At 44.6% G+C, this 20,299-nt stretch overlaps 1 protein-coding gene across 7 annotated transcripts in view; it reads left to right on the forward strand.

Moving 5' to 3' along the window:
• Positions 1 to 20,299, forward strand: part of LOC137345606 (rap guanine nucleotide exchange factor 5-like) — a 350,413-nt gene that overhangs the window by 207,643 nt on the left and 122,471 nt on the right. For 5 of the 7 annotated variants that reach the window (XM_068008865.1, XM_068008869.1, XM_068008867.1 and 2 more), the window contains exons 10-11: positions 14,301 to 14,416; positions 14,764 to 14,852. In XM_068008865.1, the coding sequence (XP_067864966.1) occupies positions 14,301 to 14,416; positions 14,764 to 14,852 (205 nt within the window). Of the gene's footprint in view, positions 1 to 14,300; positions 14,417 to 14,557; positions 14,853 to 20,299 lie in introns of those variants that run through there. The other 2 variants (XM_068008881.1, XM_068008886.1) reach the window with 1 other exon arrangement.

Here is a 20,299-nt window from a genome sequence, read left to right on the forward strand (position 1 = left end):
CAGTGAAGGAACGGCAATATATTTCAAAGTCAGGATGATGTGTGGCTTGAAAGGGAATTTGCAGATACTGGTGTTCCCAAGCATCTGCTACCCTTGTCCTTCTAGGTGAAAGAGGTTGCGGGTTTGGTAGATGCTGTAGAAGGAGGCATGGGTTGCTGCAGTGCATCTTGTAGGTGGTACACATTGCTGCCACTATGCATTGATGGTGGAGGGAGTGAATGTTTGTGGATCAAGTGGACTGCTTTGTCCTGGATGATGTCGAGCTTCTTGAGTGTTGTTGGAGCCGCACTCATCTAGGCGAGTGGAGAGTATTCCATCACACTCCTGACTTGTGCCTTCTAGATGGTGGACAGGCTTTAGGGAGTCAGAAGGTGGGTTATTCGCTGCAGAATTCCCAGCCTCTGATCAATGGTAACCTCCAGAATGTTGATAGTGGGGGAATTCAACAATGGTAATGCCGTTGAATGTCAAGGGGAGATGGTTAGATTCTCTCTTGTTGGAGATCTTCATTGCCTGGCACTTGTGTGGTGGGAATGTTACTTGCCATTTATCAGCCCAAGCCTGAATATTGTCCACGGCTTGTTGCATATGGACACGGACTGCTTCAGTATCTGAGGCGTTGCGAATGGTGCTGAACATAGTACAAGCATCAGCAAACATCCTCACTTTTGACCTGATGATGGAAGTAAGGTCATTGATGACCTTAGCCTAGGATACTACCCTGAGGAACTCCTGCACAATGTCCTGGGGCTGAGATGTTTGGTTTCAACAACCACAACCATCATCCTTTGCATGAGGTATGAGTCCGACCAGTGATGGGTTTTCTCCTGATTCCCATTGACTTCAATTTGGCTAGAGCTTCTTGATGCCACATTTGGTCAAATGCTGCCTTGATATCAAAGGCAACCACTCTCACCTCACCTCTTGTGTTCAGCTCTTTTGTCCATGTTTGGCCCAAGACTGTAATGAGGTCAGGAGCTGAGTAGCCCTGGCGGCTCCCAAACTGAGCATCAGTGAGCAGGTTGTTGCTGTTTACGTGCTGCTTGATAGCACTGTCGACGACACCTTCCATCACTTTGCTGATGATCAAGAGTAGACTGATGGGGTGGTTATTAGCTGGATTGGATTTGTCCTGCTTTTTGTGGACAGGATATACCTGGGCAATTTTCCACATTGTTGGTTAGATGCCAGTGTTGTAGCTATACTGGAATAGCTTGGCTAGAGACGTGGCTAGTTCTGCAGCACGTCTTCAGTACTACAGCTGGGATGTTGTCAGGACCTATAGCCTTTACAGTATCCAGTGCCTTCAGTCATTTCTTGATATCATTTGGAGTGAATGGAATTGGCTGAAGACAGGCATCTGTGATGCTGGGGACTTCAGGAGGAGGCCGAGATGGATCATCCACCTGGCACTTCTGTCTGAAGCTGATTGCAAATGCTTCAGCCCTTTCTTTTGCTCTGATGTGCTGGGCTCCTCCATCATTGAGGATGGGGATGTTTATGGAGCCTCCTCCTCCTGTTAATTGTTTAATTGTCCACCACCATTCACGACTGGATATGGCAGGATTGCAGAGCTTTGATCTGATCTGTTGGTTGTGAGATCGCTTTGCCCTGTCTATCGCATGCTGCTTCCTCTCTTTGGCATGCAAGTAGTCCTGCGTTGTAGCTTCATCAGGTTGACACCTCATCTTTAGGTATGTCTGGTGCTGCTCCTGGCATGCTCTCCTGCACTCTTTATTGAACCAGGGTTGAACCCTTAGCTTGATGGTAATGGTAGAATGGGGGATATGCCGGGTCATGAGGTTACAGATTGTGATTGAATACAATTCTGCTGCTGCTGCTGATAGCCTACAGGCACCTCATGGAAGCCCAGTTTTGAGTTACTAGATCTGTTATGAACCTAACCCATTTAGCACGGTGGTAGTGCCACACAATACGACGGAGGATATCCTCAGTATGGAGATGGGACTTCATTTTTACAAGGTTTGTGCGGTGGTGACTCCTACCAATACTGTTATGGACAGATGCATCTGCAACAGGTAGATTGGTGAGGACGAGGTTTTTCCCTCACCACCTGTCGCAGGCCTAATCTGGCAGGTATGTCCTTCAAGGCTCGGCCAGCTCGGTCAGTCGTGATGTGAGCGAGCCACTCTTAGTAATGGGCGTTGAAGTCCCATCCCAGAATACATTCTGTGCCCTTGCTACCTTCAGTGCTTCTTCCAAGTGGTGTTCATCCTGGAGGAGTACTGATTTATCAGCTGACGGAGGGCAGTAGGTGGTAATTAAGCAGGAGGTTCCCTTGTCCATGTTTGACCTGATGCCATGAGACATCATGGGGTCCAGTGTCAATGTTGAGGACTCCCAGGGCAACTCCCTCTCGACTGTATACCACTGTGCTGCCACCTCTGCTGGGTCTGTCTTCCTAGTGGGACAGGACATACCCAGGAATTGTGATGGTGGTGTCTGGGGCATTGGGTGTAAGGTATGTTTCCATGAGTATGACTATGTCAGGCTGTTGCTTGACTAGTCTGTGGGACAATTCTCCCAATTTTGGTACAACCCCCAGATGTTAATAAGGGGGACTTTGCAGGGTCGACAAGGCTGGCTTTGCAATTGTCGCTTCCGGTGCCTAGGTCGATGCCAGGTGTTCTGACTGGTTTTATTCCTTTTCAACTTTTGTGTAGCAGTTTTTGTACAACTGAATGGCTTATTAGGCCATTTCAGAGGGCATTTAAGAGTCAACCACATTGCTGTGGATCTGGAGTCACATGTAGGCCAGACCAGGTAAGGATGGCAGATTTCCTTTCTTAAAAGACATTAGTGAATCAGATGGGCATTTACAACAATCAATGGTAGTTTCATGGTCACCATTACTGATACGAGCTTTCAATTCCAGATTTTTATTAATTACATTTTTTTGATTCATTAATTGAATTTAAATTCCATCAGCTGCTGTGCCCCTAGAGTATTAGCCTGGGTCTCTGGATTACTCCGCCAGCAACATTATCACTACGCCACATCTCCCCAGTGATCTGTTATGTACAAGCTGCAGATGGTCTAAACATGCACCTGTTGCTTTCCCTTCCCTTCCCCAACCCCAACTCTGCCCTTGTGCAGTATTGCCTTCAGGTACCTAAGAACTGCCCACTTGGCCTGTCAGTGGTGCGGGAGGCTGAAGGCCTAGAGGGAGAACAGACAAAGGAGGAAGAAATGCCATTGCTTGATCTGACTCTCACACATATACTCACCAGCAGCTCAGGTACTGGCACTGTGCAAAATGTAGAGGTTAGCATAGAGGGAGGATGTGCACGTGGTGAGTCACTGGGCATAAATGGTCTGCAATCATGCCAGGGGAAAGGATCACATGAGTGTCAGCTCCCCGGAAGGCGAGGATGCACATGATTTCTACTGCAGGTGAGAATTTTGATGGGGTGATGTATAGAGAAAGGCTGATGGGCAAGCACACAAAATGCTTGTAGCTCATCCTTTCCAGCATGGAAGTGATGGCCAACTTCACGAGAACACTTGCGGACCCAACTATCATGTAGCATCTGATGGCCAATGTCTCAGCTTCCATTTCAGCACAAGCAGAAGCCATGCAACATCTCAGTGCTGCAAGGAAGCTCAGACTGAGGTCATGCAATTGCAGCTTGCTGCCATACAGGTTCAGACTGCTGCCATCATGGCTGTGAATACCAGTGCTCAAATGAGTGTTCAGGGTCTCACAGCAGTGCAGTAGATTACAAAGATTGCTGAGGCACTGCCCCAAGGGAGTGGCAGTGGCTCTGTGGAGCCCGAACCTGCTGTCCTCTCTTAGGATGACAGCACTCATGCTCTGACCACTGCCACTCAGCCATCGTCCTTGTTGTCACCTGCCAGCCATGCCAGTTTGAAGTCAGGTCTTCTAGGCCCAAAGCTGCTCAAGGTCATCCTGCACGGCCACCTGCAGTCTCCCCCGCTGAAAGTCAGCAGCCTTCCACCAGCCATGCTGCAGCCATTAGAGTTTCATTGCGTAGGAGCACTAGGCTAGACAAAGGCACCTACAAGACAGGCACTAAGGAAAGGCACAGGGGTGGTTAGTTGAGAATTGGATGTTTTGTTGGATAAAGTTGGTATGGAGTGGTTGTTTTGTCGTGGCATTTATTTTAGGATTGTGGCCAAGAGGTCGCTGTGATGGTCGGTCACAGAGGGGGATGGTAGGTGTGGGATTGTTGAGCAGTCGGGTTTCATTCAGGGGAACCAGAGTCTAATGATGTGCTCCAACAAAAACAAGAAATGCTGGATTCACTCAGCAGGTCTGGCAGCATCTGTGGAAAGAGAAGCAGAGTTAACGTTTCGGGTCAGTGACCCTTCTTCGGAATGATGTGCTCATGGGCAGACCATATAGAATGTGGTTGTTTCAGCTGCCTCCTCCCTTCCTCCTCCCTCTCCTCTTCTACCTCCTCCTGAGGTGCTCGCTGAATCCCTGGTGGCAAGGGATATGCCCTCATGATGGCCCAGATGTGCAACAGGTCACCACAAATCGCAACACTGCTCCAGTGACCATTGAAGGGCTCCTCCAGAGCAGTCGAGGCAGTGGAGTTGCTGCTTCAGCATCCTGATGGTCTGCTCATTGATGGCTCTCTTGATATGAATGCTGGCCATCTGCTGTGTTGTGGAGGGGAATCATTAGCCAGTCAATAGGCTTTGTCGTCGAGCAGCCACCTTCTGGTTTGATGTGACTGCTGAAGGCTTGCTGGAACAGACAGCAGATTGGTGCAGGATCGGCACATCATGACGACAGCCAGGATAGCAGGCATTCATCAGCACGATGTGCTGGGGTGGTCACACACCAACTGCATATTGAGTGACTGGCACTCTGAGGTTTCAGTACATCTCAAATTAAGATGTGGTGCCCGCAAAGCCACATCTGTGCAGTCAATGGCACCCTGCACCATTGGGAAGCCTGCTATGCTGGCAAAGCTACATGTATGCTCCTCCTGCTGCTCTCTGTTTAAAGAGAAGACAATGAAGTTCCCTATCCTGGCATGCAGAGCTTCTGTCAACCCCTTAATGCAGTGATGAAGGGAGAACTGTGAGATGTTTGCTAAGTCGGCTGTTCCAGCCTGCAAGGATCTGTCCATGAAGAAATGAAAACATTTTTTTTTTACTTTTCCTTTGTGTCTCTTTTCCTCTCTCTTAAACCAATATATCTTTCCCTCTCTTTATTTCTCTTTCTGTACTTGTTGTGACACTGAATTCACCCACTCTAATTTACACTTCCTTCTCAGTGCTTGCACTGTTAATTTGACAGTCCTTTAATCTGATTGGTTAATGAGTTACACAGTTGCTTGTCCTGTTCAATTAGGTCCTGGATACCTCATTTCCCCAGCTCGCACTTCCAGCAACTCGCCATGTAAAAATTTTAAAACTTCAACACGCAAGGGTGTCTTCTAACTAATGGCATACACTGTTAGATGGCCTGCAAATTTTAACCAATTACTTTCAAGATATTTAGTAAATTTAATAAATTTTGATGCGCTGTATAAATAGAACTCACGAGATGCCTTAAAGGCTAATGTATCAAAATCATAAAAATAAGACTTGATCATGTTCTTATTTTATAATGAACCTAAGGACCTTCCTGTATGCCACTGAAGAGGTGACTGGCTGAGAACACCTAGGATTATCACAAGAGAGGTTATCACATACTCAAACAGTAAAAGTTCTTGATCAAGCTCAGTGTACTGGTGATTGAATCCTTCCTAGTTTGATGATGAACTTCTTCCATTCAATAACTTTAATTTTAAAAAAAGCAGTGTAAAAAACAAGTAAAAAACCAGAGTTCTTGAATTTTCATAGCTCGCTGCCATTCTCAGTGGTGAGTTTCGAGACGTGCGCCCTGGAGCCACTGCGATATTTCGCGCAGTGGCTCATTAGCATGGAGCAAGCAGACCGACTCCCCCCCAATGACGTATAGGGTGCGGACAACCCATCCCCATGACATAGAGTGGGCAGGCGCACCATCCCCGGCAACAGCATCTGGCACAGCGCGCAGGCACCAGCAGCGGAGCCATAATTGAAATATTTAAATAAATGTTAATAAATGCATTAATGCCATTTTTAAAGGTCTTCAAGCCCTTTAGGTCCATTTAAAAGTTTAAAGGGACAGGTTTGGCAAAAGATTAAAATAAAATTTTACTCACACTTCCAATCCCCTCTCCCACCAACCCCCATAAATAATCCGTTTATTACTTGTCCTATCCCTCCAAAAAAGTAAGAAAGCTCATGAACTTTCCCCCCGAACTTTCTTTCCTTTAACCTTCAACCCCTTCCCACCATCCCCTCAACCAATCATGTTTGTTTTTGCCGCTCGCACCCCCCCGCCCCCCTCCACCGAACCCTGAAAAATTCACTCTTCCCCACCAGTGTCACGCCTTGGATCTCCGAATGGAACAAGGTGAGTGTTTCTGCATGTATTAACATTTATTTAAATATTTAAATTATGGCTCCACCACCGAGTGCTGGAGGGCCACCTGAGGCCTCACTGCCTTCGGTAAAATGGGGCAGTGCCATTCCGGCGTCGAGGCCCATAGCGAGCCTCTCCCAGAAGTATTTTCCAGGTCCCCCCCCCCACCTCCGCCATGATCCCCAATGTTGGGGGGGCCTGGTAAAATTCAGCATTATGTACTCATGCTGCTTTTTTGACATGGGGAAGCCAACCCCCATAGTAAGCAAATCAAGCCACCAGACAAAGATATTTTAATTTTTCTAAAAGTTTCTGTCATTGACTTTGGCAATGTATCTGCAACGAGTGAGCTACCTTTGGAGTTTGGCATATAGATGCTTCAATGAACAAGAGATATTATATTTCATTTAGCAGAATCAAGGAGATAAACAGTTGAGAAGCAGGATTGAATGGAATGAATTATGTTGATGGTCTTGTTTTAATGCATTTCCCAAACAGTGCTTGAGAAGTTTCACAGAAAGAGGATTATTTTGAGGAAAAGGGTGGAAACAGGCATTAAGTGGGTGCTGTGCTAATGAGACATGCCTGTTTAAAAGTCTGGTTTGAGCACACATTTTTGGGGCTAACTGCTGATTACCATGCTCAAAATGTACCTGCGGGTGCTAAAATGGAGCCCTGCATGTTTCACAATCAAGCGCTGTCTAGTCAGTTGACTTTCAGCAGCAAATGAATAGTGGCTTTAAATAGTGCTCACAATCAACGTACCCTCTATTTTTTTTTGAGTGTGTAGGCTATTTGTTTAAGTGCAAACCCCCTTCAAAATTCTTTGTCTGGCCATGCAGGTGCTGTAACTTAAAGGGGCCAACTTGTGCACAGCCTGTGTGGGAGCACATGACTGCACAGCTTAGAGGGAACATTGCTCACAATCCTCACCAACAACTTCTTTTCTCCCGTTCAGCTGGTCACTGTTAGGAGAGGTCATTAATTGCAGCACTAGGCTGCAAAATGATATGGAACCTCTTTAATGAGTGCTAGCAGGCAATTTAATTGTCAGTCAGAGGCTTAATGATCCTCTGGGTAATCATTCTGAATGCATATTTCAAATCCTTTACAAAGATGGCATCTTGCACTGAAGGTGGGTTTGACTGGAGTGACAGCACAAGACACCATCTTGGTCACCTCAGAGGCTCTTCAGGGCCCAAAGTATTTGAGAAAAATAACCCCCAAAGACTCCTACTGAATTTACCTTCATATGAGAAAAAAAGAAAATGTCAGTAGAATGCAACAGCAATGTTGACATACAGCTCTTACACTACCAAACTACTGGTGATATATGTTCATTACTGAATGAGACTCAATTCCCTGTTGGATAGCAAGTCTACAGTGAAAAATTTAACAAAAAAAACTCCATCAATCCTAAGGAAAATCAATTTCAGAAATCTGTTGGACAAATAAAGACATTAACATTTCGAAGCAAGAGGGAAAAGAGTCAAATTTTGAACTCTGTTGGGAAGGTTTATTTTCATGTGACACCTTCTTCTTGGGTAACTCTGTCGTGTTTCTTTAGCTAAAGAGGAGCTCAAAGGAGTACAGCAAATATTCCTGTGCTCTATTTGTTTCTAAATGTACTTGAATGGCTTTGTAAGTGTTGAAAGATAGAATTGTAGAGGTGTCAGTTACTCTTTGGGATCATTAATCTCTATTTTTTGATTATACTGCAGCAATGGTTCAAGTCACTGATGTACCAATTCCATAAATCTCAAAGATCACTTCAAAATATTCAACAGTCTTTATTGTTTTACCCCTGACATTTGTTCATGCAAATTCATTACTAGTTAAATACTGAGGAACACTGAACTCAAAGCTTTCAACTGCAGAGATGTTACTGCACTAGCTTATCGCAGTGTGTTAGTATGGGTGTGATAGACCCCCTATTCATTTCAACTCAGTTTCAGTTATTTGCTTGGTCTGGAAAATAACTTTGAAGGCAAAATATAATTACAATTTGTTGATCAAACGAGTATGTCTTTAATTCTTATTCTACTTGCTTAATGAATGACTTTTATTGTCAGCAGAGGAATGTGGTTACATGGAGAAATGGTAAAGGCTGCAAAAAACACTCAGCAACTGCAATCATTTACCAGCTGAAAATGAATAAAGAGGCAGAGAGCGGTTCAAACAAGTAAGAGAAAGTGTCATAGCAACATAGGAATTTAGGAACAGCAGTAGGGCATTTAGCCCCTCAAGCCTGTTCCACCATTCAGTGAGATCATGGCTGATCTGTGACCTAACTCCATGGGCTGGATTTTCCGGAGGCATCAAGACCCCAAAGTTGGGCCTATAAGGGGGACCTGAGCCAACCCATGTCGTCAGCACATCTGCCGGCGCAACCTTCCGGGAGGCAGCCTCCTAATCAGCCACCTCCGGACTCACTGTCCTATTAAGGATGCAGGTGGGCTCCCGATGCTGCAGGAATCAGAGGGCCCGCAGCGATGTCAGGCCAACAGCTCCAATGGGAGAGGTGGGCACTGCCAAAGCAGGCAGGCGAGGGTGCCTCAACATGGGCTGTGGCCTTTCATCCCTGCGGCCCTGCCTCCTGCTCCAATGGCCCCCTGGCTGCCACTGGGGGGCCGCCTCGATTGAGCTGGGGTCTTCGTACATGGATGGGGGCCACTCTGACACCAGTAAAATACTAGCGCCAGCGTAGAATGGCCCCTAAGTGAAGCCCTAATTGAACTAATTGGCTGCCTGCCTTTGTGGAGCGGGTAGCTGACCCGGTTCCTAGCCCACCTGTGGAAAAGTGGCCAAGTGAAGGATTTTTGGACACGAAACCCAGAAGTAAGGGTTTCCCACAGATCAGCGCCCACTTCTGGGTCTTCCACCGGGACCAGTGACGGGCTCACTGAATTCAGCCCAGTGCTCAAGTGTGGTCAAACCCAGGTTCTACATAAATTTAGTATTACAACCCTGCCACTTTTACATTCTATTCCTCTAGAAATGAACCCCAGGATTTTGCTTACACTGTCAATGGATTTGTCAAATTTTGTTGATACTTTTCATAATTTATGTATCTGTTTTCCAAGATTTCCTTGCTCTTCTACCCTGTTTAGTTTCTTATTTTCCAACGAAGAAGTGGCCTCCTTATTTGACTTACTAAAATGAATCCCCTCACATTTTGCTATATTAAATTTCATTTACCATTTAAACCATCCAATCTGTCAGCCTGTTTATGTCTTCCTGTATTTTGGGACATTCCTCCACATTATTAACTGTAACTCCTAATTTGGAATCATTTCCAAAGTTTAACATTATACTTCAAATTTTCTGAGTTCATATCATCTATGTAGAGGGTTAACATCAGTGGTAGCAACACAGATCATTGCAGGATACCAATTCCCACTTTCTGCCAGTCTGAAAAGCTTCCTTTAATGCCAATCTTTTCTGGTTTCTTGCCATTTTTATTTTTTAGAGATACAGCACTGAAACAGGCCCTTCGGCCCACCGAGTCTGTGCCGACCATCAACCACCCACTTATACTAATCCTACCCTAATTCCATATTCCTACCACATCCCCACCTGTTCCTATATTTCCCTACCACCTACCTATACTAGGGGCAATTTATAATGGCCAATTAACCTATCACCCTGCAAGTCTTTGGCATGTGGGAGGAAACCGGAGCACCCGGAGGAAACCCACGCAGACACAGGGAGAACTTGCAAACTCCACACAGGCAGTACCCAGATTTTTTGAACCCGGGTCGCTGGAGCTGTGAGGCTGCGGTGCTAACCACTGCGCCACTGTGCCCTTTGTGCTCTTTCAATCCGTTTTGTTACCAGCCCCTGATTACACATGCCCTGATCTTTGTCACGAGTCTCTTATGCGGCAACCTCTCAAAGGCCTCTGCAAGTCCATGAGGTAGAAATTTATGTACTTTGCACCCATTTTTGGGCATAAAATGGGCGCACAGCATACCAATTTAGCAGTGGGATGGCCTGCATCCAATCCCAGGCAAATGCCTTAAACAGGGGCTAAGCCTCTTGAAGACGTTGGTTAAGAGCCTAACACCTGTTGAAGTACCCCTCTATTAAATTAGCCACCGATGAGCAAAGCAAGTATCAGTCTTGCCTGTCTCAGGATCCATCTAAAGGTAAGTTTATTTTTAATATTTTAAAAAGCCTTACTTTAGAGCCAGGAAGAGGAGGAATGCTCCTGCCCTCTCCTCCACCACCTCTACAGTCCTAGTGATCGCAGTCTAGTGAATTAGGCTGCCTGAAATTCAGTCCTGGATGTTCTAATCCTGAAAGCCAGATGGTGAAGGATAGAACTGGAGCCAATCTTTAAACACTTTTATAAGCAATTATTTACAGAGATACACATTACAAATATGCACCTCCTAACCTAACAACCTCAGTTTCTCACTGTTCCTATTTATAGGTGCACAATTGAATCTCCCGTTATTGCCCACCACCTGCATACAATTAAACACAATTAATTTACAATTAGCACTGGAAAAGGGCAAGCTGCCCATGGAGGCATAACAGGTCCTGGCAACTCACGCACAATACTTAGATGAGGCCCACGACTTAATTTTGAGCAGGCCTGGATCTCTTTGTTAAGGCATACACTGCTCATGCAGTGCAGAGCCTAAGCCCATAAATGGGCTAGACTAATTTCTACCCTGATGTGCACCACACCCACTGCATTGCCCTTGTCTACTTTTTCTGTTATTTCAAAGAACTTAAGGTTGTTTAAACATGACCTTCCTTTTTGAAATCCACATTATTGTTTATTGTATTCTCCATCTACAGATGTTTTATTTGATCTTTGACCAAAAATTCAAGATCTTTTCTACCATTGACGTTATGGTTGGGGGGTTGGGAGTGGGGGTGGGGGGTAACTTTGGCCATGGGATTAAAACAGGCACTAAACAGGTGCTGTACTAATAAGACAGGACTGTTTGAAAGTCTGAATTTAGGACGCAATATTCATCCTAATGGCTGATTACCATAATTTAAACTTGCCTGAAGGGGGGAAGGATGCCAACATGCTCCCCTGCCCCTTCAGTCCCTGACTCCTACAGCAGCTTGTGCTGATCTCCTTGGCCTCATGTCTTCCTCCCATTCCTTGTCCAGACCAAGGGAACCTCTAGTAAGATGCCACTGGCTAAGTGCTTCCTTTCTCCTAGTGACTCCTATAAGGTGTCCAATAAGGTAGAGTAGCACAGCACTTACTCTTTCTAGGTGGAATCCTCAGAGAACTTTCAGAATAAATATTTTTAAAGTGTTGGTGAAGTTTTGACAAAGTGTTCCACAAAATCGCCCGATGTGTTTCAGAGGTGTACTTCATAGCTCCTGTGGCAAGTGAACATGAAATGATGAGTAGCTCTTTACGTAGCACTTGAAATCCATATGCCAAACAGCTGGTCATTTTTAGGACAGGGATTAGAACAAGTGCTAGCTAGCTACCTTAATGCAGCCTCCTTAATGTGCACTAGCAGACATTTTAAGTGACAATCAGCCTCTTAATGAGCCTCTGGGCGACAGTTCCGAATGCAAGCTTCAAGTCCTTTGCCAAGGTGGCGTTTTGTGCTAAACGCAGGCTAAACCGCCATTTCAACTCAAAACCCCATCTTGTCCACCTCGGAAGATCTTTATTGCCTGAATGTGCTGCAGAGAATTGCTGCCCTGGTCGATAGAAATAAAAAAGTATTGCTCCTGATCAGATTTTAGTCGACATAGAATAAACTGGAAATACCATTGATGTAGCAGTTAAAATTGTTATTGTATCTCACCGGTAAGAGTAACAGTCTTGAGTTCCATCTTGGCTTAAGCATAATTTGATACGTAACACGCCTTTCTGAGTTTTGTTAGTTTCCATTTAAGCCATTAGATGAAATTCGTGGGGCGATATGACAGCAGGCCCACAAGCTGCCTTCTGTTCACTTAGCACTGTGTCAGATAGTCATGGAGAGTTTATGGGCTGGATTTTTAAAGCCCACGGAGTGTGGCTGTGGAGGCGAGCATGATTTGAAGATCGTGTTCTCGGAGGCTGGCACTGGGACCCACCATCTCTGGAACACAACACCATTTTTAAAGGGGTGCCAGGAGGAAGGGAACAAGTCGGGTGCATGCCTCCAATTAAGTGCCTGTTGAGCTCATTGAAGAGCTCATTTACAGGCTTGTTAGCACCAACTTTTTACTTTCAAAGGCTGGGAACGTGTGGGGAAAAGTGCGGAGGACCATGAGGGCGATGGGAAGGGCTGATTAAAATACTGCAGAGGCACAAAGCAAAGCTCAGCTGCTTCAAAAGTGCCACAGAGTGGCCACTGCTGCAGCTGCAAGACTTGCGTTTCCCAATGGTGAGTGGCAGGAATCCAGAGAGGGACATGAGGCTGCTGGCATCACTTGGGAACCTGGGGTTGGCAGGGCAAGGCCTGATGAATACACAAAGCCAAGCTGAGGGAGATCTGATGGGAATAGGCTACCTACATTGGACAGAGCAGCCAGGATGAGCTGCGGCAGTTGCAACCTCATGGACTGCAGGAGGCCAGTGGAGCACAGTGGAAGGCTGCAAGGGGAGGAAGATGCTACCCAAAACATCGGGTGCACAGCCCAAGAGTCAGCAAATGACAGAGCGCCAGTGCTGTAGGTGGTTGCAACTACCCAGGCTGATGGTTTTGATCCTGTGTGCTCTGATCTACAATGACCTGAGGCCTCACGGTCCCCATGGCAGTCCCCAACCTGAAGTCGTCAAGGTCTCAGTCACCCTAAACTGCTATGCAACGGGTCATTTCAAGGATCAGCTGTGGACCTAGGTGGCATCTCACAGTCGGCAGTTTATCAGGCCATCAGGCAAGTCACAAATGCCATTTTCAGGAGGGCGGAGGACTAAATCCATTTTGACACAGATCGGCCTGCGCAGGCACAACGGGCATTGGGTTCAGCCTCCATCGATGGATTCCCCCAGGTGCAGGGATTCATCGCTTGAGCCCATGTAGCCATCAAGGCACCTAGCAACCAGCCAGTGAGATCCATGAAGAGGAAGGATTCCCACTCACTCAACGTACAACCAGCCTGTAACCACAACAGGAGCTTCCTCCATGTGTGCACTCGCTTTCCCAACAGCTGCTATGACTCCTTCATCCTCTACCAGTACAGGCTGCCTCGGTCCTTCACTGCATCCCCCAAAGTGCATGGATGGATCCAAGGGGACAAGAGAAATCCCTTGAAGAGATGGATACTGTCCTCTCTACGGGAGCCCCAGACAGTGACACAAAGGCGAAACAACCAATGTGCTACCATGGAGCCAAGACTGACACCTCTAAGTTCATATTTGAAACATGCAGTGATACTTAAATTAATTGGATCTGCAACCTTAGGAATTGCTTCAATTGACATTTTTAACTTACTGACAGAAAATATTTTCAGCTGTGTTAAATCTATTTAGAAATATGCAAATTCATATTAATACCACCCAAAGTCAGTGCCCAGACTACCACTTTTCCCATTGTGGTAAATCTTCATAGCAACTACAGAGAGTTGGAATATTGTCTCTGAATCTCCTACCTTTAAATCTGAATACAGCGAATGGGGAAAAACATATTTTGTGTGTCAAAAACCTGTGTACTAAAACATCAATAAAAGAATAAAATAATATTTTCTTGCATGCATAAACTATTAATTAGCATTTAGCTGTGAGTTGACAGCATTAACGGAAGAGAAAAAAAAGTCAGGTTTCTAAGTGAATATTGTATAACACAGCAATTTCTGTTTCAGCTGATGAAGCTGCACTGTTCAGCTCCTTGTGCAAAAACATTGAAAGTCCAGTATTTGCTTCTTTCTCATTTAACAGAATGATGAAATGAACACAGTTCGAGTGAAAGAACAAGGCCAAGATGTACTCATCCTGAAAAAAGTGTCGTCATCTAGCCCTGCCCCCACAGCAGGGAGTGCCCAGAATGATTGGAGGTAAGTGGTTCACATACTCTGCAGAGCACTCAGCAGCCAGATGGATCACATCAGCTGGAGCCTAACAATGAGAAAGAGCAAAATACAACACTAAAATTATTAATGTGCTGGTAGTTAGAAATAAAATAATAAGGGTACAGTATGGGAAGTTCAATACTAAGAGTTTTTGATCCCTATATGGAAGACAAAAGGGTTTCCAAAATCTTTGAAGATTGTACTGGTGTGACCTTGCCAGCTTTTGATGTGCCTTATTTTAAATATATTGATGAGGATTCAGAGGATGAATGGAGTAATCCTTCACAATCTTCAGCAGAAGATGACTCAGTCGAATCTACACTGTCTAATAGGTACATGGTGGTGGCGGGAACCCCTGAGAAGATTCTGGAGCATCTGCTCAATGATATGCACCTGGAGGAAGGTGAATGCAAAGAGACAGGTAAGGGCTATAATCCTGCCATTGAATTAAACTGATACATTTATATGGTTATATTATTTAACATATATTCTATTAATTTGTACCCCATGCACTGTGCCTGAAGTTCAATTTGATCATTTTGATTTTTCTTTTAATATTTTTGTTTAATTGCTTAACTGAATATACTTTATGAAATGCTGTACCACAAGGAATTTTAAACAGCTCGCTAGGATCTTACTGAAGTTTCTGAGGCTTTAACCCTTGCTACCATTTTGCAGTGTTGGAAGCAAATTTTTATATTACCATTTGCAGAAAACTAAATTCAAAGTAATGATTTTCTCGGTGTTAACTGACCCACTGTTTGCCAGCATTTCTCCCTTCCTATGACACAAACTGTAAATCCATAACAAATTAAGTGAAAATGGTTCTGAATCATGTATCATGCTCAGAACAGAAGGAGCAAAAGACTATCTGTATTCTAATTAGTGACAATAATGCATGAAATAGGACGTTCAGGATTTTCTCATGATGCATTAAGAGGTAAAGCATTATTTGTTATGCAACAATAATTGCAGAGAAGAATGAAACTAGCATTGCAAGCCTTCTGACAGCTTTAATACTGTGAGAGAGTAAAAGATCCCAAACTATGACTGACCTTTACACTTCAATGCCAACCCGACAATTCTTCAGGCCAATTCCTGAATCATATTATGTTCATGTTTTGTGTCTATGTATTACATCTCTATGCGAGTAAAATAAATTGGGTTCAGAAATAAGGTAAATACAAGTCATTCATTACTGTTGCATTTTAAATGGTGATGAATTTCATGCCAGAAAATAATCTGCATATATAATAGTAGCCTTATTATTAGCCTCGTTAAAACATTTCTTTGAGCCAAACAGTGGGTCCATTTCATTTATTGGAGGCACTTGAAACTGAAATATTACTTTTCCTGGCTGCTACTAGCTTGTGCTGAAAGCTTGACAGTAAATCACATTGAATTCTAATATAGTAATCAAAGCCATGGGATTCTATAGAATGTGTTGGACATCATTTTGGATTTTGCTGTACCTTGCTAGACTTAATTGGATAATGTTGGAAAATTTCCAAAAATCTGTATGTTTTTGAATAAATAGTGTTGCATTTCTCAATCCTGGAACTCCTGGGGAGGCCTGGAACAGGACAGAGTGGAACTTCCGTCCATCCATTGCATACAACCCTGAATCCATCTGAGGTCCTGGATTCAGGGTCATATAATGGCTTTCACTGAGGATCTTATATGACCTTTGGTGCCTCAGCAGGGTGAAGGAGGAATGGTACTTGGGCAACTGTGTCACAGTATTACTGGGCCTCTGGGGCTCTATAAGGCATTACAATTTTTTTTTAATCCTTGGTTCACTTCTTCTGCTAACTATTGACTACATAGCACCAAACACGACAGCATGACTTGGCGGGAAAGTGCAGACTTGCCTGAGAAGGCCAATGTGAGTGTCAAAATTTGCTCTCAGGTGGAATCCCTGTGGGCTAAGAGGAGCAACTCAAGAAGTCCTTGGGCCTCCTCGTACCATCCTTGTCTCTCCCTCTCCTTGCTGCTTTCTTCCTTTAAACCCCAACAGCCTCCCCACCACCCCCTCCCCACCCCCCCACCGCCCCTAGCATTAACTTGATGCCAGATATTCCTTTGCATCCTCATTGTCCTCGGGCTCCTGACCCAGTTTCTACTCTTTCCCCCCAGCCCTGATGTCACTCCAGCCAGTTTGAGCCGGGAAACAGAGCTGCTTTATAGAAATGAAGACTGGGTGCTAAACTAGAGTGGGCCTCATGCTGACCTCTCCACAGCAATTTCTCTCAGGCCCTGTCCCCCCACCTGCTCCATATGGCCTGAGTTAAAATGATCCCCATTCTTCAGCTCAAAATTGGTTCCACAATGTACTCCAAGGGCTGGATTTTATAAAGGCCTCGACGTCGGGATCCGTGACGGGGGGGTGGGGGCATGAAGATTGCCCCGGATGAGGCCCGCCACAGACCTCAACGACGGCAGGGCCCATCCCGATAATGCCAGCGGCGGTGAGGCCTCGTGGCGGCCCCTGTCGCTCGACAATGGGACCGCAATTTAAATATTCAAATAAATAAATAACCCGCATTAATGACTTTCCCGTCACCTCCTGAAGTGCCGCTCCGATCTTCATTCCCTGGTCCTGCACTGCTGCGCCTTCGAATTCCTGTCTGGGGAAACGAGGCGCAACACCTGTGGGGAGGGAGGAGAAAGTAACTTTCTCAGTGCTGGAGGGAAGGAGCGGGGTCAAACTATTCTGATTGGTGGAGGGGATGGTGGGAAGGGGGTAAAGTTAAAAGTTTGTGAACTTTCAGGGGGGAAGGTCAGTTACACAAGGTAAGTATTTTTTGGGGGAAAGGCAAGGAGGGAGAGGCAAGGAATGAGTTTATTGTTAATGGTTGTGCGGTGGGAGAGGGGCTGGAAACATGTATGTAATTTTTTTAGTTCAGTTTTATTACAATTTCCCTTTAAACATTTAAATTAAATGTAAGGGTTGGAAGCCCTTTAAAAATGGTGCCAGCGCCTGCGCAGTGGCACCGGATACTGTTGCTGGGGATGGCTCACCTGCCCCTTCCACGTCATCAGGGGAGGCGGTAAACCCTGGCCATATCAATGAGCCGCCGCATATAGTATCACGGCGGCTCTGCAGAGTAAAACCCGTGTATATGGGCTGCCATCATTTACAGCCGCTGCCACGGCGGCAACATAAAATCAAGGGCTGAATTTTATGTTACTTCCGCCAATTACGGGAGCAGTGGCCGCTGCTGGGACTGCACCCAGTCAGAAGAACAAGAGGGATGCCGGCCCCGGAATGAAGGTCAGTGTGTGGGGCCTCACTGGGGACAATCGACCGGGCCCCAGTGAGGCAAGGAGGGGAGGGTCGGTTGGGAGAGGGGAAAATGTAGTGCAGTGGGGGGGGTGGCTTGTGCTGTGGGGGCGCCCTCCATGGGGCACAGGGTGTCTGATTAGGAGGGCCCCTCCCCAAGCTCAAAAGGAGGCTGCCAGGTTTAACCGGGCAGCCTCCTGGGGGTCCAGAGCTGCCTGGTAATATACCAGCAGCAGCGGGAGGAGGCCCTGAAGTGGCAGTTAATTGGCCTAGGGCGGGTGGGCCATTTCTCACCGCTGCCGCTGCTGGTAAAATTGCAGCGAGGGTGGGAAGGCGACAGGAAAGACACACGCCACCTCCCACTCAATTTTACACACCGCCCCGCCCCCACCACCCTGCCTCCAGCCTGCTCTTGCGGGGGCAGTAAAATTCCAGTCTCTATTTCTGAATTTGTGCCTTCAGTATATTAATATTAATGAACTGAGCAAGATATACCATTAACAAGGCTTGAATATTTTATGTTCAAAGTCATCACCAAGGGCTGAAAGCTTCACAGTTTTCCCAATTTATAAAAAATATATTTATAGATTATGGAGACATCTGAATTCTACAGCTCCCAGTTTATATGGTGAAAGCAAAATACATTGCTGTATAATTCAAGAACAACTTTATAATAACATTACAGTGGAAACAATACCCGTGATGATAGCTGTTAGTGCACACAGTTGGTTTAATTTATCTATCCTGGAACATGTGAATTCTGAGCTTCAAGTACTTGCATATGCTTTTGACACAAATAAAATAATAGGTTTAGAGAAAAGAAAGCAATACATGACCTACATTTAAGAAATCAAAACATTAGCAATTTAATAGCCTAGGTTACAGACAGAAAATATTACATTTCTAAATGGACTTGACTTCCTTTTATTTCATTTTTTACACCTTCGCTTTCCCCTCACGGCTGATTTGCAAATAACTGTGGACTGTCATTTAGTTTAACTCATAGTTATTTGCTTGTTTTCTTGAGGTTCAATAATGTTCAAACTAAAATAGTTATCTACTGATTTTCCACTGATTTCTCCATTTTTAACGGCTAAAATTAAATACTGAAAAGCACCCCCAAAAATGAGTTAAATTAGCAATAAACTCTGATTTCAACAGCCTTATGTATAATGCCTGATTACATATCTCAGAAATGCCCCAAAGTGCTGCACACATGAATGCTGTTATATACACTAGGAACATAGGAGCAGGAGTAGGCCATTCAGTCCATCGAGTCTGCTCCGCCATTCAATATGATCATGGCTGATCATCCACGTCAATGCTTTTTTCCCACACTATTTCTATATTCCTTTATGTTATTGGTATTTAGAAATCTGTCAATCTCTATTTTAAACATTTTCAATGACTGAGCTTCCACAGCCCTCTAGGGTAGAGAATTCCAAAGATTCACAACACTCTGAGTACCTAGTGGACAGATGCAAGACAGTGATACATCTCAGAGTTTCAATTAATTTGCAAATTTCATTGTTCTCTCCTAATTATAATGTAATTTGTATTTCCTTGTTATGATCAAGGGGATTGTATGATATCATCTTTGAGAGAGCAAAATGAATGTGGCTTACAAATCCATCTGAATCTTTCATATCCCTCTCCTGTTTATGTGTAAATCTCGATATAGCACACTCCAGCTATATATTATTCATACTTGTATACAATCCCTTAATTTACATCCATTTCTTATCCCTATATTTAACACACTCATTCCAAAGTGTTATTCTTTTATGTTAATACTCCTTTCGATCTGCTGTTCCTACATCCCTAGTTGCATTAATGGCCTCCTTCTTCCCCATATCATGTAGTGGAGGACTGGAGTCAAATGTAGGCCAGGCTTAAATGACGTTAGTAAACCAATTGAGATTGCAGTTTTCTCCGAGTGCAGTTGAATCAAATTTTACCCTAATATGATTTGAATTTATAATCTCTGGGTTGCTAGTCCTGCACCATGACTATTGCACCACTGTGTACATCATTGCCGTATCTCTCAGCTTTCCTCTCCTGCCCTCTATGCAAACAGCTCACCCCCAATCACCTCCTTCCTAGACATCCCACATAAAGGTTATGGAAAATTGAAGGGACAGCGACTGCCTTCAGAACTTCCCGTTTATATTCAAAGTATCCAATTTGATAGTCAGATTTTTACTTCTGATTATTTGATTTGATATCCCAATTAAATAATTGTGTAAAATTTCACCTATTGATAATATTCAAAATCCACTAAAATTGTTAAATGCTTTAAGTGGAAGCAGGTTTTATTATAATTTTTCTTAATGTTTCACAAAGACAGCAGAATATAAAATATTAATATGCTATTTTTGACTGTATTATTGTGGTCTATCTAACCTAATTATTACTTTTCCAGAACACACTGGTATGTGTTTTAACTTGCATGTAATACAATGCAATGTTCAGAGGCATTGCAGGTTACTGCAGGAATAATCCAACAGCCCTGAATACCGCGTTCAAACTCTTCACTTAACTGCTAATACCTGAAGGCACAACCAGTATTCTTCCCATCAATCACT

The sequence above is a fragment of the Heterodontus francisci genome, chromosome 2 (assembly GCF_036365525.1).
Source record: "Heterodontus francisci isolate sHetFra1 chromosome 2, sHetFra1.hap1, whole genome shotgun sequence".
Lineage (NCBI taxonomy): Eukaryota > Metazoa > Chordata > Chondrichthyes > Heterodontiformes > Heterodontidae > Heterodontus > Heterodontus francisci.